The sequence below is a fragment of the Scylla paramamosain genome, chromosome 2 (genome assembly GCF_035594125.1).
Source record: "Scylla paramamosain isolate STU-SP2022 chromosome 2, ASM3559412v1, whole genome shotgun sequence".
In the NCBI taxonomy this organism is placed as follows: domain Eukaryota; kingdom Metazoa; phylum Arthropoda; class Malacostraca; order Decapoda; family Portunidae; genus Scylla; species Scylla paramamosain.
The window spans coordinates 7,711,320-7,734,837 of NC_087152.1; the positions used below are offsets into that span (position 1 = coordinate 7,711,320).

Sequence of the window (23,518 nt, forward strand, 5' to 3'; positions counted from 1 at the left end):
CCTTCTGCTCCTTTTCTTCCACGAAACTCTTCTTCCTTCTCTTCATCATCCTCCTCCTCCATCTAGGTAGCGCCGTCTTCGCTCCACATTTTAATATTGCATCTAAAGTATCCTCGAGCAATACATTCACATTTCCAACGCCACAGTTATTGGAGTCACCTTTTTACCTCGCCTTGCCACAAAGAGAAAATGACTCACAAACACGCACGGGCTCAGTCATGAAATACTAATTTGATAACGTAATAACTAATGACACTGTTCACGGGGCAGTAGTTTTATATCATAAAAACATTAATACCCCTTTTTATTGGAAAGTATGCCTCTCAGTTTGTGAATAAGTATATATATATATATATATATATATATATATATATATATATATATATATATATATATATATATATATATATATATATATATATATATATATATATATATATATATATATATATATATATATATATATATATATATATATATATATACTCGTATATATATATATATATTCTCATTTTTTTTTTTTTTTTTTTCGAAAGCGAGCTGGGGTTTCTCATCACAAGTAACGCATTAGGGGGCGGGACGGGCCTTTGTTGTAGTAATATTTGCAGTCCTGGACTATTTACCGTTTGCTCATTTTCAGTAAAGTTAAACATAGCAAGGATGTATCGGAAACTTACAAGTGCTGACAAGATACCTACCAATTTTCCACGAGGGAACCTTGTGAACGTCATATTTATATTTTCACCAGAATGCCAGCACTTCCTCATAACAACAATCTTTGTAGTTCTTCATAAAATACATCAGCACTAATCTGTTAATTACATCCAACTACTTTATTGATCTAAGCTAAGCCAGTCTATTCAGTGGGGCATTGTGTACCGTGAGGTCTTTTTTTTTCATTTCACAAATCGATTTCTCTTTCTCTTGCGTCCCTCCGCCGTGAGCCGCGTCACCAGTGCTGCGGGGGTCACAAGACAAACACTGGGGCCAAGGGAAAAAAAAAAAAAAAGTGTTTTGCAAGGTTGGAAGGTTGGCTGGCCTTGAGGTGTTATGATGTCACATGTGTCTTGTCGCGCCCTCTCTTTTCCTTCCTTTCTTCTCCATTCTTCCACTCCTTACTTTCCCTCCTTCTTTCCCCACCTTTCTTCTCCCCTCTTCCTCCACTGTCTTCCTTCTCTCTTTCCATTCATTTTTTTTTTCCATTCTTTCATCCCCTCCCTTTCCTCTCTCTTCTTCTGCCCTTCTTCATTCTTTCCTTCCCTATCTTTCCTTCCTCTTTCCCTGCCTTTCGTTTTCCCTCTTTCCCTTCCTTTCTTTTCCCATTTTTCCCTCCTTATCTTCCCTCTCCCTTTTCCTGCCTTTCTTCCTTCTCTTTCCTTCCCTACCTTCCCTCTCCCCGCTTTGTCTCCTTGCCTTCTTTCACTCTTTCTCTGCCTTTCATCTCTTTTTTTTTCATCCTTTCCCTCCCTTAGTTCCTCTCTCTCTCATCTTCCCTCCACCCTTCTTACCTTCTCCCTTTCCTCGTTCCCCCCATCCCTGCCGCAGCTTGGACGCTTTGGCCAGCAACTAGACTGCTAGCGAAGAGAGATGAGCGTGTGGAGGAGTGGTTCTGTTGTCTACTGCCGACTCTGCTGGTCTGGGGTCTTGGATCTCCATGGTGAAGGTGACAAAGGTTGAATAATTGCCCGCTACATTCGTCCTTTTCATCTTTTTACAAGTTTCCGGATTTTTTTTTTATTTGTAACTTTTTTTTTTCCTCTTAGTCCACCTGCCGTTTGTCTTATCAAAAGACTTGCCAGCCGTAATCCATAAAAGCCTTTTGTTGGTGTGTTTTCTTTCCGTCGTCTTGCTGCCTTGCCTTACACACACTCTCTCTCTCTCTCTCTCTCTCTCTCTCTCTCTCTCTCTCTCTCTCTCTCTCTCTCTCTCTACTGTATTTATACCTTCTTTCTTGTCCCCTTTTTCTTTCTTTGGGGTTTTAATTTAGGATTTGTTTCCTCTAGAGTTTGTTTCCTCTTTCCCTTAACTTTCCGATGTTTCTTTTTTTCGGTTTTTCTTTTCCATTTTCTTCTTTCTCTCCTTTTTCCTTCCTTCCATGTTTTTTTTCTTCCATCCTTCCTTCCTTCTTATCTATCTCCTTTTCCCTAATTTATCTTTTTTCCTTCGCATTTTCCTTCTTTCCCCGTCTTCGTTCCTTCATTCATCCATTCCGTCCTTTCTGCCCTCCTTCTATCGCGAATTCTTCTCCTTCATTTTATATCTTTCTCCTCTTTCCGGTTCTTTACCTCCTTATATTTCTTGCTCATTTTCCTCCATCCATTATTCCTCCCATTCGTCCAATTCCTTCCACCATTTTTTTTCATTATCTTCCTGTGTCCCTCCTCCATTGTGACTTTCCGATTTTTTTTATCACCCTTTTATTCCTTTCTCTCTTTTCTTTATCTTTTTCTTCTCCATTCTTTTCTCCATTTCTTGTGCCTCTTTTTCCGTTTTTTCCTTTTCCGTTTTTCCTTTTCCCTTTTCCCTACTTAGTCAATTAACATTCCTTTTTTTATCCTTTCAGTTCACTATTATTATTCTTTTCTGCCTTTCTTATTATCTTTTCACTTTTTCCCTTTTTAATTTTTTTTTAATCCTTTCATTTCTTTATTATCCTTCTCGACCTCCGCTAACCTTCCCCATTCTTTCCTTCCTTTCTTACTTCCATTGTCCCTTCATGTTTCTTTTTTTTTTGGCCATTCATTTCGCTATTAACCTTCTTCCCTGCCTTTCTTACCATCTTCTCACCCTTTTCCCTTTTTTATCCTTCCAGTTTTCTATTATTATTATTCTCACCTTCCCCCGCCTTTTCTCTTTTTTGCTGCTTTTCTGACTGTCTTCTCTACTCTATCGTCTCCATGTTTTTTTTTTCTTTTAAATTCTTACTTCTCCATCATTCTTCTCACCCTCCGCTAACCTCGCTTCTTTCCCGTCTTTCTTCCTCGTCGTGGCCATTACGTTTCCAGGAGGAGTTTAGGACCTCGAAGGGATCAACTCTCGCCTAAAGAAGTGGACGCACCGCACATATGTTTCCACCAAGACAGTTGTTGCGTTTTTTTCCTCCCGCAACGCTCAGCAGACAGCCCTGCCCTGATTGGCGGACTGATAGTGACGTCATGCGCATGTTATCTTGCGCACTAACCTTACTCAAGTCTCGTGTTTATTCTTTTTTTACTTTTTTGGAAGGGATGGGAAGTGTGAGGTGGTTCATATTCTTATCTTATGATTTGAGGACATGCAAAGTTAAAGGGAGGACGTGATGTAGGGTAAACACACACACACACACACACACACACTCACACACACACACACACACACACACACACACACACACACACACACACACACGTCACTGCCATGTATCATCAATAATTGCGGGCGGTGCTTGCCAAACATCACACAACATGAACGTCACCTCGTGAAGCGATGAATATAACCAGAGCCTCCCTCCAGTCAGCGTCCGCCACTTGACCCTGACATTTGGCCCTAGGAGGAGGAGGAGGAGGAGGAGGAGGAGGAGGAAGAAGAAGAAGAAGAAGAAGAAGAAGAAGAAGAAGAAGAAGAAGAAGAGTTACAACAGTTTGCTATTCCCTGACCCTATTAAATGGCGTGTGCTTGCCCGCTGGAGGTTCTTCCCTTTAACATATGACTTATGCTTTTATTTATGCATGCGTGTGGGTGCTGATTCGTTCGTTTCCCCTGGACGGACTTGGAAACGGAAACACAGAGAGGGACGTAAGGACAAGCAGACAGATACACGACCAGTGGCGAAAAAAAAAAGGAATCGAAAACAGAATGACAAGGGAAGGAAAGGCTGGTAGGGAAAGTGATAGATAGATAGATAGATAGATAGATAGATAGATAGATAGATATTATATTGACCACAATATTCTGCGTAATTTCAATGATTACCTAAATTTGGGTCCAGCAAAGTACATATTGCCACATAAAACATACTTTCGCAATATACATCATACCAGGGACAAACACATGGAACACAAGACAACTTAACACACACACTGAGCATAGAAACGAGGAACACATGACATACATAATAAACACTTAGAAATGTAAAACAGTTATATATGAAAACGAAGAAGCGAGAAGTACAGAGGTAGAAAATTGGGCATAGGCAAAAATTTTGTGTTTCCTTGACGTTCATTTACGTCTCATTGGCCCCTTATCCTGTCCTGTGTGATGTTCCTTATCCCGAGACACAAGGCCACTGTGACATACGTGTTCCCACAGTTTACCATCCCTAGGTTTCCCCAGATACCTATTTATCAACCAACCCAAAGGAAGGATGAACAACTGGGTGAGATATGGACTGACTGCCTCAGCCTGGATTCGAACTGGGGCCCAAGGATTCTCAGGCACACTTAGCCACTGCACCACGCGAACGCTATGAAAAATTGGTGGAGGAAGGAAAAGCGGCTAGAGGGGGAAACGAAATGGAGAAGATAAATAAGACAGGAAAGCGTAGGAGTTTTGTAGACCAGCGGGAAAATGAGAAAGAAAAGTTTTCTGCTACCCGGCATCTGCCAGTGTGGTGTGTCATATTAGCGATGTGTTAAATACCTTGATCCGACTCATCTTTATGGTAGGTAAAGGTGAGGAGAGGAAGGGAATGGTGAGGAACGTAATGGTAGGAGAGGAGTAGATAAAGCGGAGAGGATACAGAAAGGGAAATACAATGCGAAAGATAAAAATGTAAGAAGGGTAAAAGGAAAAAAAGGAAAGAGATAAGAATAAGAGGAAAGGGAAGAAAAGGAAGGATATGATATAATATAATTAGGTAAAGGAAAGAAAAGGAAGGAGGTAATACCAATAAAATGGGATAGGATAAACGAAGAGAAAAGTTATGTATAAAGCAAAGACATAGAGAGGAAAGGACAAAGAGTTGGAGAAGGAAAGAGAAGTAGAGAAAGGAATAGACGAGACAAGATAAAGGAAGAGAAACGAAGTATAAAATACGCATGATAGTGGATCAAAGGGGGGGTGGAGTGATGGTGGAATTAAGTTGTTCCAGATATTGACGCACTACGTAACGTAAAGACCGTAGCCAGGTAAGGGCAGGTATTGCTTCCACTCCGACGAGCCGAAGGCTTTGTTGTCTTTTGTCATCTGCTTTCATGTTTTGCTTCTCTCTTTGCGATTAGTATTATTGCGTTAAATCTTTTATTGATATTGGGGCTTGTTTTTTTTTTCCCAAATTTCATTTATATGTCACAGTGACGTCCAGCGATTGTGGTTCGTATTCCCGCTAGTGTTGTATGGTTATTACGACTGTGTTTATTATTATTTTTTATGACATTTTAATGCTATTGTTATGACCTGTTACTATTATTACATGTTATGCATCTACATATGTACTGTTAGTGCACTATTAGTGTACTATTATTAATAGCTGTTGGTCGTATCGCATGTGCCGTGGCGATGTGTCACGGTACTAAGCTGTATTACTAACTCTGACCCTGTTTTCTTTGCAGTGGTGCAGGCGTGGCTGGAGCCGCGGCAGTCATGGTGACGGCAGCGGCTAGGGCCACGCGCGGACTCCCGAAGGTTGCAAGCACCGCGCGGGCCGCCTCAGCTTGACCATAACACTTTGACCACCACTCCAGCAGCCATGTACAACGCCAGCACAGAACCGCCATTCCCTGCAGCGGTGCTCACATCCCTCGCCCCGCACGCCTCCTCCACCCTCGCCCCGCTCCTGGAGTCAGCCGCGCCATCCTTAGGGAACCTGACCGACGATGGCCCGGAGGAGGTTCACGAATACGCGCCGTTCCTGGCCGTGTCCCGGTTCGTGGTGCAGCTGGTGCTGGTGCCGCTGGTGCTGGTGGTGGGCGTGTTGGGCAACAGCGTCACCATCATAGTGCTCACCCGCCGCCAGATGAGATCGTCGACCAACTTTTACCTCACCGCGCTGGCCATCTCCGACCTGCTGTACTTGGTCTTTATCTTCTCACTCTCCATCCGCCACCACCCCGGCATGAACCAGCCCCACCACTGGTTCTACTGGCACTACTTCCGCTACGCCCTGTGGCTCGCCGACGCCTCCAGTGAGTAATGTGTCTCGTGCCATATTTATAGAAGCAGCAGCACGCGTGGTAGTCGTAATGGTAGCAGTAGCGGTAGTAGTGGTAGCGGGTGAGGAGCATCAATCATTATTATCCCGGAGTTAAGGTCACAACATTTCTCGCAATATGTCTTTAGGGTCTTACCACAGACAACCTTCAGTGTTCATGTGGGGAATACTGAGCGTGAGGCGTGAGCTGCTTCCCCTCGTAATGGAATCTTGGTGGCATAAAAAAGAAAAAGCTTGTAGGGAAGGAAGGCGACGTGAGAGGAGTGCCCAAGAGTAAGGAAGGATGGAAGGAGGCGAAGGAGGGAAGGAAAATGGACGAATGAAGCTACTAGAAGGGGAAACTGCGACGGGAAACAGTGGGGAAAAAAAAGTTTAAAGTATTTTGGGGCGATTTCAAAACTTTCCAGCCGAAAAAATTGTCTGTTTGTGATGTTTTAGTTGAATGGTAACAGTGTTGGTGGTGGGTAGAATAAAAAATAAATTGTGTAAAGTTTCTCTATAGCGAGTCAGACACCTGTGTAATATCAGTTCCAGGTGTATCGGATTATATACACCGAGGGGAGTGTGGGAATGGCTGCTACTTACTCGTATTTATGGTTAGTTGGACACGAATAAGTATAAATTACATGCTCAAGTAGGAACGCGAGGGAGCGGCGGGAGGACCTGAACGGCTGACTCAACGATTCCGTGAGTGATTGCTTGAGAAAAAAAAAGAAAAAAATGGATTCGTTCATTTATGTGGGATTCTCCTACTTCGTATCAGTAGTTAATCAATTGATTTTACTCTCTCTCTCTCTCTCTCTCTCTCTCTCTCTCTCTCTCACACACACACAACACACACACACACACACACACACACACACACACACACACACACACACACCTCGAGGACAGACACAAGCTGATCATTATAAGTTTTGGTGCAAGTGTAACCCCGAGGAGAGGAAGACCTGAACGTGAAGAGTCCGTATCTAGTAATTCTAGCGCGCGTGTTTGTGTGTATGTGTGTGTGTGTGTGTGTGTGTGTGTGTGTGTGTGTGTGTGTGTGTGTGTGTGTGTGTGTGTGTGAGTGTGTGTGCGTGTGTGTGCGGTTCTCTGTCAGTCTGCTGTCCTCCGAAGCTGCCAGTGACGGTTTCATATCCTCGTTAATATCAAGGTGTAGGTGTTGTATTGGCCATGAAGTGCGTATGAAGTGCACTGGACAGGTGCAGAGATATGGATGATTGCACTGATTTTTTGACACGTGGAGGTGTGTGTGTGTGTGTGTGTGTGTGTGTGTGTGTGTGTGTGTGTGTGTGTGTGTGTGTGTGTGTGTGTGTGTGTGTGTGATGCGCAACACTCACGCTCCACAAAACTTTCTCCTTCTTTTATACTACCTTTGTTTTTCATGCTTTCTTATTGATATTACATTTTTCCAGTGCAGGTTATTTGACCAAAGCCCAGAAGCACTGTGATGTCTCCTATCAACCCTTCCTTCTCCTTTTTCTTCACGCATTACCATTTAAACATTTAGTGTGTGCAATGGAGGGCCGTTAGTGGAAAAATACCTTTCCTCTTTGTTACTCAATTTAATTCACCATCCTGCAGTAACACGCAGTCCGTACTCCACGACCTCCTTTTACTCTTAGTCCTGCACACATGCGTTTTCCTGCTTTCGGTGCCATTTACGTTTTCTGAGAACCAGGGGAGCCTCTTATAATCCCGTGAGAATCTCCAAGGCTCGGGCCAGAAAGGATTATGGCCTGTTTGAGAACGAGTGACTATTTTTAGCACCCTAAGCTCGGGTATTTTGGGATTGCGGCGTTCGGTCAGCTGCGTTGCTAATCCGGTCTTCTTTCGTCATTAATTTGGCGATTAGTGCCCCGAGAGGTTTTCCGCACTATGAAGGACATATATTTTCCCTTCTCAGCGACATTTCGTGACCAAGTGACCTTCGTACAATTTAAAAACTATCGTATGTTTTTTTATTATTATTATTTTTTTTTTTTCGTTTTTGTCAAGGGATCTATTGGACGACAGATGAAAAATGACACCAATAAAAGCGTCGTACTCCTTTCTGTAATTGCTGTACATCCAACATCAGTGAAATGGAGATAAATGGCATTTATTTTATTTATTTTATTTTTATTTTATTTTTATTTATTTATTTTATTTTTTTTTTGCTAGGCTCAGGATAGGGAAGGGGAGCCAGATGGATGAGAGAAAGTAAGACAAGGCGATGGGGAGGAAGGGTGGTTTGTACGTGAGAGGAGACAGAGGAGGGAAGTTAGGGAAGGGTAGGGAGGAAAGGAAAGTTAAGAGGAGTGAAGGCGGGAAAGTTGGTAATGGAAGGAAGAAAAGTAGGTAGGTGCTGCCCCCTCCTTGTTTGCGCTGAATATCGGCGAACTTGCCTGAAACCGCCGCGATATCCTGTCTGAGGGGTGTTAAATGGATACCGGCCGGCCATTGTGCGGTGTGGACCAGTGAGGTGATCCATCTTGTGTGTTTGTCTGCTTTCACATACACGCAAATAGACACATGTACACACACTCTCTCTCTCTCTCTCTCTCTCTCTCTCTCTCTCTCTCTCTCTCTCTCTCTCTCTCTCTCTCTCTCTCTCATCTCTCTCTCTCTCTCTCTCTCGTAGTACTCTCAAATAAATATTCACGTCAGCGAGCACTGGGAATCAAGGTTGTCGAGGCACTGCTGCTGGTCACTAGCTGCGGGCGACAAAAACAACTTGATTCTAGTTAAGACAAAAAGGAAACGTGCCGACGAAGAAAGGAAGTAAATATTATAACGTGGTGAAAACCTTATGTGCCTGTACGCATGTGTGTGTGTGTGTGGGTTGGAAGATGGGTGGCATGGCGTTTGACGTTGCGTGGTGTGTGATGTGACGTGAGGCAGTGTTGTGTGGCGTGACGTGACGGTGCGTGGAGGGGCGTGGCGAGGCGTAGCTTGGTACAGTACTGAGATGGCGCTTCTTTGTGTTGTATGTTAGTAATTAACGAAGGGAGCGAGGGAGTTTGTCCTGTGTGTGCCTTACTTTCTTATCATGGTTACTGTTGGGAATATTAATGTACAGAACGTCGAAAGAAACGGGAAATGACGACGTTTTGTTTTATTTTCTTCTTCCTCCTCCATTTAATTTCAAGTCGTGTTTACTCGAAAAATAGTGAAATATAAACTGTATAAAAAATAAGAAATATTTCAGTTTACTTTGGATATTTGATGCACGTACATTTTTAGCTGTTATCACGGACTTGTAAGTTGTGTGTATACGTATTTATATATTTTCTCTCTTTTTCATGAGCACTGCACCTTCCAGAGACCAAGGCTGCCTTACACACACACACACACACACATCACACACACACACACACACACACACACACACACACAAGAAGGAAAACTCAACAACTCAGCTAACAGGACCCACATCTGAAGCAAAGTTCTCCCACGTTCTGCGTCCTGCCTTTCATACGAGCGTAACGCCAACACTTGAACGACCTGTTCATGGCGTGCTGGAGAACACTGTACATCGTTGCTGGTGGTTATCCCAGGTTTTCCCCTTTCCATGCCTCGCACCAATGGACTTCCCTGTAATCTGTATTTGTTTTCAATTACTCTAGTCGAGAAATTGTATTGGTTTTGCTAGCGTTAAGGCAGTTTTAGAAGACGAGGGTTGGTAGGAGCGCCAGTGTATAAAAGAGAAGTGTGTGCTCAGAAAGCAGGAAAAGACAAAAAAAAAGGGAAAGAAAAGCACTGTGAAAACGTTGGGGAAGGGAGGAAAGAGAAGAGAGCAAGGGAAGGAAACCAACCTGGAAAATTCAATAGGAATGGCAAAGGAAGGAGAATCATAAAGAAAATAGATAAGAGAGCAAGAAATAGGAGGAAATGAAAGAGAAAGGGACTTAATAAGAGGAAGGGAGGGAAGAGGAATCCTTGAGGAATGCTTGAGGCGATGAGTGTACTTGTCTTTGAGCTGTGGAGAGGAGGTGGAGGTGATGTGTAAACGTGATCACCTCCTCCTCCTCCTCCTCCTCCTCCTCCTCCTCCTCCTCCTTCTTCTCCTCCTCCTCCTCCTCCTCCTCCTCCTCCTCCTCCTCTTTCTCCTTCTCCTCTTCCTCCTATTCCACCACCACCACCACTGCTTTCTCTCTCTCTCTCTCTTCTCGCAAATATTGATCACCTCAGGGGCTGGGAGGTGAAAGGGTCGACTGTGGTAGCATTTAATCTATTGACACCGCCACCTTGAATGAAGAGGATGAGAGTGAGGACGAGAAGATGAGTAGGAGGAGGAAGAAGAGGAGCCGAGAGGAGTGAAAATAACCTGGTTGACAACAGAGTAAAAATACGAAGTGATAAAGTGTTGCGATATTTTGAAAGGTGAAGAGATTGGCAGGATTATCACGCGTTAGAGAGAGAGAGAGAGAGAGAGAGAGAGAGAGAGAGAGAGAGAGAGAGAGAGAGAGAGAGAGAGAGAGAGAGAGAGAGAGAGAGAAGAATATACTACCCCGCAACACCACACGCTTTAATAATAAAAGAGGGAAGAAGGAGAAAATGGCGAACAAGGACAAGAATGATAAAGCAGCAGTAAAAGAATAAGATACAAAAAGAACAGAATAAACAGAATACGGAAGTTTCAACCTCAGCCTTTTCTGAAATTCGTAAACCCATTTTTGGTGTGTGGAAGGAGTAGGATATTCAGAGTTTTTGAATAACGCGGCATCTTCGTAAGTCTCCCCTTCGCGTGGAGTTTCGGCTTTAAAAAGGAGGAGCGGGCTGCGTCCATGTCGGTAGGACTCCAAAAAGACGCGGGAAGCGGAATAAAGGAAGGGCGGAAGGGAGAGAGAGGAAGAGGGGTGGGGGGCGAATAGTCAGGAGAGCGGAGTAAGGCAGGAAAACGAGAAATAAAGAACAGAGCCAGAGGGAAGAGGAGGAGGAGGAGAAGGAATGTGGTGCGAAACGAGAGAAGGTAGGAAGACGGGACGAAGGAGGGAGAATGAGGAAAGAAAGTAGTAAGGAGCTGATGAAGGAAAGACAATAGGAAGTAAGTAGGGTAAAGTGCGGAGGGAGAAGAGAAATTAGGTACGAAATATGAGGAAGGAAGAGGGGAGGAGGAAGATTGGGAAAAAAAAAGACAGTAGTAAGGAGCTGATAAAGGAAAGAAAAAAGAAAGTAAAGAGGGGAAGAAGCGGAGGAGAAAGATAAATGAGGTACGGAAGAAGAGAAGGAAGGAAGGAAGGAAGGAAGGAAAGGAAAGGAAAGGGGGGAGGCAAAACGAACGCAAGGAGAGGAGGAAGAAGAGGGCAAGGAAAGGAGCCGAGAGGAACGAATGGAGATAAGAAAGGAAAGAATGAAGAAAGAAAGAAGGAAAGGAGGTTAGACGAAAGAAAGAAAAAAAAAGAGAAGGTGAACGGAAAGAAGCCAAGAGGAACAAATGAAGAGAACCAAAGGAAATGAGGAGGAAAGGAGCCAAAAAAAAGGAAGAAATAGAGACAGGAAAGGAAGGGAGGAAGGAAGGAGGGAATGAGGTAGGAAGGGACTAGTGTGGGAGGGAAGATAGGAGGAAAGAAGGAACCATCAACCGCATCAGGAGAGGCACCGAAAGCTCCAGCCAAGGCCATAACCCAGAGAGAGAGAGAGAGAGAGAGAGAGAGAGAGAGAGAGGAGGACTGATAGACAAAGAGTAAAACAGGGAGGCAGGTAAATGGCATCAACATCCATGAAAGCGGAAGGACAAACGGATAAAAGTGATACAGCTTCTTTTATATCCCTCCTTTCCATCATCCAACCAACAAAGCTCCGTTCTGTCTCTCCTTTCACTGGCCCCCTTCAATCCCTAATACCCGCCTGCTTCTCTCTCTCTCTCTCTCTCTCTCTCTCTCTCTCTCTCTCTCTCTCTCTCTCTCTCTCTCTCTCTCTCTCTCTCTCTCTCTCTCTCTCTCTCTCTCTCTCTCTCTCTCTCTCTCTCTCTCTCTCTCTCTCTCTCTCACTTCCTTTCCTCGTCCTCCTCTTCCTCCTCCTCCTCCTCCTTTTCTCATGCATTTTAACCCTCGTGACTCTATACTCCCCCTCCCCCTTCTCCCCTCCTCTTGCACACTTCATTTCACTTTACCATCAGTGCTCAAGCCTCTCAAATCCAACGCCAGACGCTTCTTGCCCCGAGATCGAGACTTGGAGTGAGGAGAGGCAAGGGAGTAGGAAAGAGAGGAGTGCACGTCCTCTCCCATCCCCTCTCCCAACTCCTCCTCCTCCTCCTCCTCCTCCTCTCCCAACCCTTCCAAACCCACGGCTCGCTAATCAGGGAATTGGTGTGACTAGAAGCTGTTGGTCCATTCACGTGAGCCCTTCATTGAAATAATTCCCAAGTTGTGATGCGATCTGGTTTAATTTCTGCTGTGTCTCATGTCAGCTCCCCAACCCAGCTTAGGGAAAAGGGGGTGTCTGGTCCTCGCCTGCTCCTGTACAGTACAGTCTTGTAAATGTTCGTGGGATAAATCTTTGCAACGGCTCGCAACCTCTGTGTCTTGACTGTTTCTTTTACTTTATTCTTGTCTGTGGGCTTGGTGTTTTATTTGGTGTGTTTGTGTTACTCTTGTTGTTATTGGTGGTGGTGCTGCTACTCCACTCTTTAGCGTCACCACCACCTCTTGTCTTCCTCCTTACTATCACCAAGTATTGTGTCTTTCATCCTTGTTAGCACCACTGTATCACATTCCATCGCTCATTACCGCTCCATGTTCTCATTTTTCTCACTGTTAACTCTATACGCCCTTAAGGACATAAACAGACGATAAGCTCCTTTATACCGTAGTCTGTGGAAAAAACATAAGGATATTAAGGAAACTGCATGAAGCCAGCATACCTACATGTAAAAGTTCCTTTATTAAACATACGTAACTACTTGTATCCACCTGTCATCCCCATCCATAAATACGTCTAATCTCTTAAAAGTCCCTTATTGACTCAGCATTAACAAATTTATAACAGAATCTATTCCATCAATCTGCCACTCTATTTGAGAACCAATTTCTTCCTATCTCCATTTTTAAATTTATCTTTATTAAGAATGAATCCGTTATTTCTTTCTCTAGCCTGATTACTGAGCCGGAGGATTTTGTTTGTCATCCTTGTTATATCTCCTGTAATATTTAAACACCTCTTTCATATATTTTGAATCATTTGCATCAGTCAGTCTTGTGGAATCGAACACCAGGCCTTATTTCGTTATTGCTAGGCCAAGTTTCTGTCAGTCAATCAGTCAGTTACCAGTCAATCAATTAAACATTCACCAGTCAGTCAATTAAAGACACCATTGAATCAACCAATTAGTTAAATAGTCATCAGTCACTCATATTTGCCATCCTCCCTTACCATTACCAACGAGTTTCTTCTCCTGCCTTCCAATCTGTTTAACTCTTCTTCTTGACTCTCTCTCTCTCTCTCTCTCTCTCTCTCTCTCTCTCTCTCTCTCTCTCTCTCTCTCTCTCTCTCTCTCTCTCTCTCTCTCTCTCTCTCTCTCTCTCTCTCTCTCTCTCTCTCTCTCTCTCTCTCTCTCTCTCTTTCCTTTACACTCAGCAGTACCGCACTCTCCGGTTTATCTCCTTCACCACCACACTTCCTCCCTTTATCCGTCACAACAAGCACCGCCATGAGTCCCATAATTCTTAGCGCCTTCATCACCCTCTCTCAGAAGAACTCTCTCTCTCTCTCTCTCTCTCTCTCTCTCTCTCTCTCTCTCTCTCTCTCTCTCTCTCTCTCTCTCTCTCTCTCTCTCTCTCTCTCTCTCTCTCTCTCTCTCTCTCATTGTTGCCATTATTTGCAAGATTTCTCTAGTGTAAATAAAAGGATAGACGGAAAAAACTCAACTAGCATTGTGCATCATTATTATTATTTTTTTTTTAAGTGTGATATGTGATAAACCTTTCATATCTTTCATTTATGCAATGGAGTAGAAAAGAACAAGGGAAAAAAAAAGGAAGGAAGGTAAATATAAGCACTTGCTTTGGATGAAAAAGAAAAAAGAAAAAAACAAAGAACAAGACCGGAAGAGGAAAAGAGAGGAAAAAAAACAAAGGGAAATGCTAGCGAGGCAGAAAAAGAGGAAAAAAAAACAAAACATAAAAGCAAGTAAAGGGAGGGAAATAGAAAGAAAGAAAGAACAAACGAACGAGAGTTTTTGCGTCGCATATAAAAATACAAACATTGAAATATGTGTACTTACCATTTAGCGCCGGACTTAGGCAACAAAGGTCTTTTCCCCGAGCCTCGCAACGCAAAGCACGGTGAAAAGGATTCGCCGACTTACCGACCAGCCTGCATCCTTCTCACAGGTGTTGCTGCAAATGGTTGTGAATGAGTTGCGTTCCTTTTATCTACGTACAGTGTTGGCGAGGAAATAATTTTGCTGGCTGTACGTCAGTTTTTTTTTTCTTGTTTTTTTTTAGTTTTTCTTTCTTTTTTCCGGCTGACTTGTAAACTTTAATACTTTGTACTTCGTGTGGGATATTTTTTTTTTTATGTTTCTGTTTGTTTGTGTGTGTTTGTTTTGTCTGTATATTTATTTGTATGTCTTTGTGTGTTCGTCTCTCTCTCTCTCTCTCTCTCTCTCTCTCTCTCTCTCTCTCTCTCTCTCTCTCTCTCTCTCTCTCTCTCTCTCTCTCTCTCTCTCTCTCTCTCTCTCTCTCTCTCTCTCTCTCTCTCGCTTTCTTACACACACACACACACACACACACACACACACACACACACACACACACACACACACACACACACACACACACGTGTACACACACACACACCAATCCTCCACTAAGATATTTATGTACGAGTATATGAATAATTACGTAGGACACGCTGCCGCTCGACTGCATCTATTATATATATAAACAGACGTAATCAGACAGGGAGGATCACAGAATACTATAACAACAGCAACAAAAATGTATAGTGATCGTCGACCAGTCTATGCCTGCGTAACGTGTGCCAGAGACTTAAAGGTTATGGGTTAGATAGATCTGTAGAGTCTGCGGGAGTCTCTGAGGTACTATTGGGGACATTCTAACTCGGTATAAGAGATCCATAGAATTGAAACAAATTGGCGAACTATTTTGACAGCATAGAAAAGTGTTGAATCCTTAGATAAAACAAAAAAAAATGTTCTGACACACACACACACACACATTCACACTCACAGTTTTTCACTTCCATCACTCAGGCTTACATTAGGTTAGCGTCTTCTCAATAGTATACATTTATTTGAACATTTATTTTTCATTTATCTAAACATTTCCGTCTGACTCAAAGTAAATCGATTTCCACAATAAGTCTTTACAACGTGAGGGAAGCGCTTTCATAACTAACTATATTTTGCCGCGAGTAGCCAAACTTAGAAGTCATTCATCATCTTAAGGCTGCTGACGTGCCTCCCGTGATAGCTCGGTATTTCCTGTCTCTCCCTCGCTGCACGTGTGGGAATGTGTCAGGTGGTTCTGCGGCTTGTGACTCTCATATGCGACTAATGGACATAAAATTTATAAGACAATTAAGCGCTTAACTTTGCTGAAGAACACTCTGTTTCATGAAACTCGTCTTTAATCTTAATCAGATTAGAAAACGCAATTTCCAGAGAGAAAGAGAGAGAGAGAGAGAGAGAGAGAGAGAGAGAGAGAGAGAGAGAGAGAGAGAGAGAGAGAGAGAGAGAGAGAGTGTGTGTGTGTGTGTGTGTCTTCCCTTGATGACTGCCTCCATCCTCCCGAAACTAATCAACTTGGCATTACCGTTTAATTTCCTTGATTTCTGCATCTTGTCGGTCGCCTCGATGGGCCGCTTCGTGTAAGCATTCTTGTCCCTGAGGTGCTGTCAGTGGCGGCGTGGACGTGTGTTCACAGACAACCCTTCCACTAGGAATTCGAATTGTTCCAGTGTCCTCGTGGATTCAGAAATTGTGCTGTTATCTTCACATTCAACATTTTGCGCTTATCTCATGAAAATTAGTGAAAACTCCAGTACCAACTCTTAGGACTTATTGACGCTCGACGGCAGAGAGGTTAGATATCTAAAGTAGTGAAAATAGGGCCGTTCATATTCTGTTCAGAGTTAAATGTTTTTTTTTTTTGTCTGTCTCTCTCTCTCTCTCTCTCTCTCTCTCTCTCTCTCTCTCTCTCTCTCTCTCTCTCTCTCTCTCTCTCTCTCTCTCTCTCTCTCTCTCTCTCTCTCTCTCTCTCTCTCTCTCTCTCTCTCTCTCTCTCTCTCTTCTTCTTTTTTTTATCAGTTAGCCAAAATTCACTAACATACTGCGTAACAATTTGTGTCCATCAGAGCATGTAAAGTTGACCAAGAAGGTGATCTTATACTCTACTAAATATTTCATACAAAAATAAATAAATAAATAAATAAATACACGCAGTACCTCACGACTACCTCAGCCTGGCGCACCTACATTTCTTCCTGGTCTTTGAGGAACTCTGGTTATAAAACAATTGCAAGTCAACATATTAATTTCTCTTTGGTTTACAGGCATGAAATTTAGTGGACCTTATGACACCGCTCCTTTTGGCAATTGTACCTCATGAGATGTTGCTCCGTTAAAATGTCATTATCACCACTAGCTGGGCTCTCTCTCTCTCTCTCTCTCTCTCTCTCTCTCTCTCTCTCTCTCTCTCTCTCTCTCTCTCTCTCTCTCTCTCTCTCTCTCTCTCTCACACACACACACACACACACACACACACACACACACACACACACACACACACACACACACACACACACACACACACACACACACACACACACACACACACACACACACACACACACACACACACACACACACACACACACACACACACACACACGGCCATACTGGAAAAAGAAATTAAATACCTCATCTTCCTCCCGTTCTCATAAAGAGTTTCAAAAGCCTGTGCAAGTGAGAAAAGAAATTAAAAAGTTTTTTTCTGCTTGTGTGTGTGTGTGTGTGTGTGTGTGTGTGTGTGTGTGTGTGTGTGTGTGTGTGTGTGTGTGTGTGTGTGTGTGTGTGTGTGTGTGTGTGTGTGTGTGTGTGTGTGTGTGTGTGTGTGTGTGTGTGTGTGTGTGTGTGTGTGTGTGTGTGTGTGTGTCTGCGTGCTCGCGCGTATGTACCTAGAAAGAGAACTATATACTAATCTGCTTCTGAGAACTCCAAGCGGCTTTTCTTTCCCCATTCCACTCGTTTTACGTTTCTCAGTAATACTCTCCCTAGTTTCCCAAAATGTGAGATACTTTGAAAATTTCGCATTACGGCTCAGTTTCATTGTACATAGGAGTGGTTTCCATTAGACCTGCTCACGACAAAGGCCGCTGTCTGTGGGGCCATCTATCTTCAACAGCCTTCTTACTTTGGCAGATTCTTTGCTTACATTTCAGTCTCAACATCACTGCGTACCGTCGTAAGCAAAAGTATTCGCCCATGTTTCCTTCTCCTGTACGTTATGTTCTCTCAGTTGGTCACGTTTGCATAGGATGGGATGCTGGGAGGGGAGAGAGGACGCGTGTTTTGTTAAGGGGAGGATTAGTGGGACGGAGTAGTGGGCGTTAAGTCGACGGAAGTGTGATGATAATGGCGGAATGGAGGGGTAAACACAGGAGTTAGAACCATAGATGACAGTAATGGTTTTGAATACTCATATTGTGTTCAGCTTTACCTTACTCACCTAATCGAAGAAAGTCAGAGCGAGAGAAGAATGGTATTATTCCAGGTTAGTGTGGTGTAGTGGCAGAGCTTAAATGGGAACAGAGGAATTAGAGGTTGGAGAGGGTAGTGTTTGCCTTATATGCTCATATTTTGTGTTCAGCTTTACCTTATTCAACTTGCCGAAGTGAGTCAGGGAGGTGAGGGCGATATTACTCCAGGAAGAGAGAAATGTTGCTCCACATGCTACAGTGTTTTCCTTGGGTTTGAATTCATGCTGGGAAAATGTGATGGACAGCATTAATTTACACTGTCTGCAGGTAATCCCAGTTTTTTTTAAGGAGTGCTTATGTTAATGCGGTTCCCCGAGCTTTATGGAACTGCAGCTTTAAAATTGCGATAATTTCCTATGGAAGTTTTCGTCAAAACGTTCTGCCACCACTCCCGCGGCCGCTGTTTGCTGTGTAAAGTGATTAGTTGAAGCAACAAAATATAACGCGAAGCGATAAGCCTCCTCTTCACCCACACCTCTCTCCCTCATCCTGCTTTGCTATCTCCTCTACTTCCCACCTACCTTCTCTTTTTCCCCTTCCCACCTCCTCCACACTCGCAATTTCCACTCTCGAGAGAGGTATTAATTTTTCCCTCCACTGAAAGATAATTACTTCATTCTCCGAAACACAACCAGAAACTAAAGTAGCATTACCTCCCGTTATGAAATTGCCTAAATTGCACTTTGCATTAGGGAAAAATGCTCATTGTAATAATGCTCTCATTTTTGCTTTCTCTTCAGACCAACCCCCGTCTTAAACTAAAGGTGGAAGAGCAGACGACGATAGAGTGACATTATTCAGACACGTCAATGCGATGATAGTTTCGAAAGTAAGGCCTCGATAATTCATATAATTTACCAATATTAAAAACTGATTACCCACAACAGTCTGATGCCATCCATAATATTTCTCACAGAAAATCCTCATCATTTACTTGTGCAAATTGGACGTGTGACAGCGCCATACTAAACATACGCCTCATTAATAGGGTGAAATAATTTATTTTTAAAATGCCGTGCTGCCTGCGTGGTTTTGGTCTAGTGCCTGTGTTTATAGTATTTACACGCCTTGCACATTGGTTGTGGGTGCGGGTGATGTGGTAGGATCCTTTTAACAGACATTCTATTTATTGGCAGGCAAGACGTGACAGCCACAGACCTGTTAATCGATGCCAATGGGATAATCTCTAGATATAGACACGATTCCGCGAGTGGCGTTTCAAAATATTCGAAGGGAAACGTGTGATATGATAGTACTTTCTGTAGACATTTAATTCACTGTTTGGTGAGACGGGTCAGCTCCGTACACTGCCTCTCCAAACTGGTGGAAACCTCTCGTGTTTTGATTACTTACTGTATATGCAGTTTCACGACAGCGTTTCAAAATACTTGGAAGGAAACTTGTGGTAGTATGATCACTCTTTTAGTTCAGATTTGAATTATTATTAGGTAAGACACGATAAACTCACTGTGTCGTTTTAAAATACTTAGAAGAAAGTTTATGTTAACATGATATAGTCCTTTTTAGTAGACATTTTACTTATCGTTAGGCAAAACACTATAGCTATAAATTCGCTGAAATTCTTTACTGGAATGACCTTCTTTTTCCTGTTTTACTCAACAGAAATCCAAAAACAACTTGACATAAGCTTTGAAATACGCGGAGGAAAACTTGCTGAAGACGCTCTCAAAACCTGCCGATCTTCCTGAACTAAATTTCAATAACGGGATAAACTCCATCACATTCTAGTCACCGCGAATCCACGAGCAGCTTGACGCACGCTTACAAATACGCGGATGAAAAACTTTTCGGAGGTACGCTGAATACCTGTCGATCTTTCCAAACACATCGGAGTTCCATTCAAGCTATGCAAAAATGCACGAGCGCCGCAGAAACTTTACAGCCGCCCGGTGATGGTTCGCGGAAGCACACCCACGCTAGGGAGACTCTCCTACGTACAGCACACTTGACATGTTCCTGACCTCTGCATTTTTCTACACCACGCCAACCTCCACAATGACAACGTGAAGAGACACTTGAGTTTATGGAAATAGGTGATTGCTATCTACCTACCTACACACGTAAATATATATATATATATATATATATATATATATATATATATATATATATATATATATATATATATATATATATATATATATATATATATATATATATATATATATATATATATATATATATATATATATATATATATATATATATATATATATATATATATATATATATATATATATATATATATATATATATATATATATATATATATATATATATATATATATATATATATATATATATATATATATATATATATATATAACAAATGGTCTATCTACACACCTACCTACCTGTTTACCAACCTACTTGCATACATACATTCTTACATACTTACATACATACATACAGATCCGATAATGTGGAAATCAGTGCAATGAAATCATGCATTTAAATGCATGCATACAGATATGTGAGCATTTGGAAATAGGTGAATAAATTGGTAGTTAAATCATATACATGTAATACAAATACATATATACATTGCACTTCCATTCCAATTCGTAAAACACACACATGCATAAGTACGGAGATAGATACGAACATGTAAGGAATGGATGAATACATAGTTAATCATACTATACATGCCTGATATTCATAGACATACTCGTACATGCATTCACACATTCATAACAACACACGTAAATTCTAAAAAAGAGATTGAGAGATAAAACTATGAAATATGTAAAAGAACAATAGCCAAGACCTCTTTATGCCTTGACATTGAGGCGTTTTCAGGAAATGGTATGTTTTCTCTTAACATTAAAGAGGATGTCGTGAAATGAGAAAATAATGTTCCCTTTTCCTCTTTCACGTCACATACGGCTAAAAAAATCCATTAGATCAGGGAATTTCAACATAAGCGTTCGTCATTTACATTAATTAATATAAAACATGATTGTATTAAACACTTTCTTTTCTTTTTTCGAGTGGTAAGAAAAATGTTTGAAAAGTAGAATATTATCATCACACATCATCTACATGAGATGATGTGACATACTATTATAGCAGTATATTAAACTTTCCTTTTCCTCGTGAGTGATGTATAAACCACAAACCTACGTCAAGTCAACAGATTTCAGTTGGAATCGTGTAGAACTGTTAGGTACACGCAGTATAACTTTTATTTTCAGTAATTCTTTACATGAAAAAAATTATTTTCGTTATTGACATCAAACAGAAATGGCTGGCCTCGATCTTCATCAATCCTAAAGCTTATGAATCATTTCGTAACTACTCACGAATTCCGAAAGGACTTGTGCCCTTTTAAACAAATCCGTTTAGTGGAAGCTGGTAATGAGAGAGAGAGAGAGAGAGAGAGAGAGAGAGAGAGAGAGAGAGAGAGAGAGAGAGAGAGAGAGAGAGAGAGAGGGGGGGGACAGAGAAATTAGAATTGGTTTAAAATATTTACCTAGTTCATAGACACAAGTAGAAGACACCTGATTTTAATTTTTGATTTATTTCTTCATTTCACCAAAATAAGAATAGTAGTAGTAGTAGTAGTAGTAGTAGTAGTAGTAGTAGTAGTAGTAGTAATAGTAGTAGTAGTAGTAGTAGTAATAGTAGTAGTAGTAGTCGTAGTAGTAGTAGCAGTAGTTGTTGTTGTTATTGTTGTTGTTGTTGAGGTAGTAATATAAATGACTGACCGATAACCATTACTGTACCATTACAATAGAAAACTATTTTTTTTTTTTTTCAAACCTCCACGCATGATTGCAGTTTGTCAATACAGTACATTCTCTTTATGAATTGGTTACGACAGTCCAGCTCTCGAAACAACAGTAATAAATATTTACGACTCGATAACACACTAGCAATAAACATAATTTTTCTTCTGAATTACTTATGTTATATCAGAGTGTGTATTTATCTTTACTTTTGTTGCGATTTTATGTATCGCCCTTACTCTTTATGGTATCTAGAAACATATAATTTAACTTTCCATTGTAATCTATAGTAAGAATTATGTAGTTTGTGTGTGTGTGTGTGTGTGTGTGTGGAAATCGTGCCTAGTATCATATAATGATTTATTATTCTTTATCATAGTGTATATTGCCACACTCACACACACACACACACACACACACACACACACACACACACACACACACACACACACATCGAAGCCCAAGGGTCTAATAGAATGCAAATGAGCGACTAACTGCGGTGCGATGGAAACTGTAGAATAATATACGTTGAAAGTAGCGCAATTATTATACATCAAATGAATTCACAGATTGAAATCATTCCCTCTCCCCATCACACACACACACACTACTGAAACGCAGCCGATATAAGCCAAGCTGTTTGCATATAGGTATCGTTCTTGCCTGTCTAGCCTGAAATGGTAGATGGATAGCTGACTGAGGTGAGTGGAGAACGTTGGTGATCTTTGTCCTGTAGATGATGTACATAAGTTCATAATGATGATAATAATGATCTTTGTTCTTTAGACAGACAGCTAAAGATGAGTCGAGAAGGTTGGAGAACATTTTTGTCTTGTAGTTGGTTTATAGAAGCTGATGATGGGATATTTTTTTCTTCTTGTACCAAGAGAAGATGAAAACAAAGACTTGCAAGTAAAAAGAAAACTATATCTAAGCAGCGTTCCGCCTGGAACGGATGAGTTGACCAGGAAATCAAAACAAACAGGACAGTCTAACACAGTCTCTGTCAGTGGCTTCCTTGTGTAAAGCCTCGATCCATTATCGGGTAACATGGCACATCCTCTCCCATTGTTTCAGCTTTTTCTTCATTATCTTCTCAGATCCGTGAAGAATCTATTAGTTGTCACGTTTTGTTATTAAACAGATCAGAGGACTTAATGTTGAGAGAAAACAGAAAACGCAGTGACGGTGAGTGCGGAGGGTGACTCACCTTGTGACCACCACTGTGCTTATTAACTAAGAAACCAGCGAGGGATGCATGCTTCCCTGGCTGGGCAGACACAGACTTCCGCCACCCTGGTTCGGAATAATGCCAGGAATATGTGGAACCATGATTTGTTTTGGAGATTCGCGCTAGATGTAAAGGAACAAAAGGTATTCATTTCTACGTATACTAGGTAAATGCCCTCGAAGACTATTCCGCAGCTATACCGCATGTCTCCTCCTTAACGTTTATATTCCGTTTTATAGGATCCCTGCGTCAAAATTCTAGCTATATCAATTTCATCTATGGCAAAATCTTTTATCTAACATAACAAAATGTAATCTCACCTTCCATGGGGGTCGAAAGCATTATTTTTGGGGGAGATTTTGTGGTTGCTATGTTCGTGGGAGGATACAGTAAACTTTTGCTGGAAACTTACAATATACGTCATTATATATTAATTGTAAACCGAATTCCCAAACGTTTTCGGCGTCTTATTTCAAACAGAGAAAATTACTGGAATTACTGGGTGTGTCATCATGATTCTCTTGATAGTTTAAGGACAAATGTGCATCACCAATGAAAAAAAAAAAAGCGAACATGAGAATCCGACTAATGATCTATGTGGCCTTCGGAAAACAGGCCTTATGAGAACCCAAAGCGTCTTGATACATAGGACCAGGCTGACATCTCCCTTTGCAGTACTAGTAGGCGGCAGTACACCCAGTA

At 41.8% G+C, this 23,518-nt stretch overlaps 1 protein-coding gene across 3 annotated transcripts in view; it reads left to right on the forward strand.

The window, feature by feature from the left end:
• The window catches only part of LOC135109491 (FMRFamide receptor-like), a 217,823-nt gene that overhangs the window by 161,689 nt on the left and 32,616 nt on the right, over positions 1–23,518 (forward strand). For all 3 annotated transcript variants that reach the window (XM_064020887.1, XM_064020872.1, XM_064020879.1), the window contains one exon: positions 5,529–6,101. In XM_064020887.1, coding sequence (XP_063876957.1) covers positions 5,666–6,101 — 436 coding nt within the window. In that variant the 5' untranslated portion in view covers positions 5,529–5,665. The remainder of the gene's footprint in view (positions 1–5,528; positions 6,102–23,518) is intronic.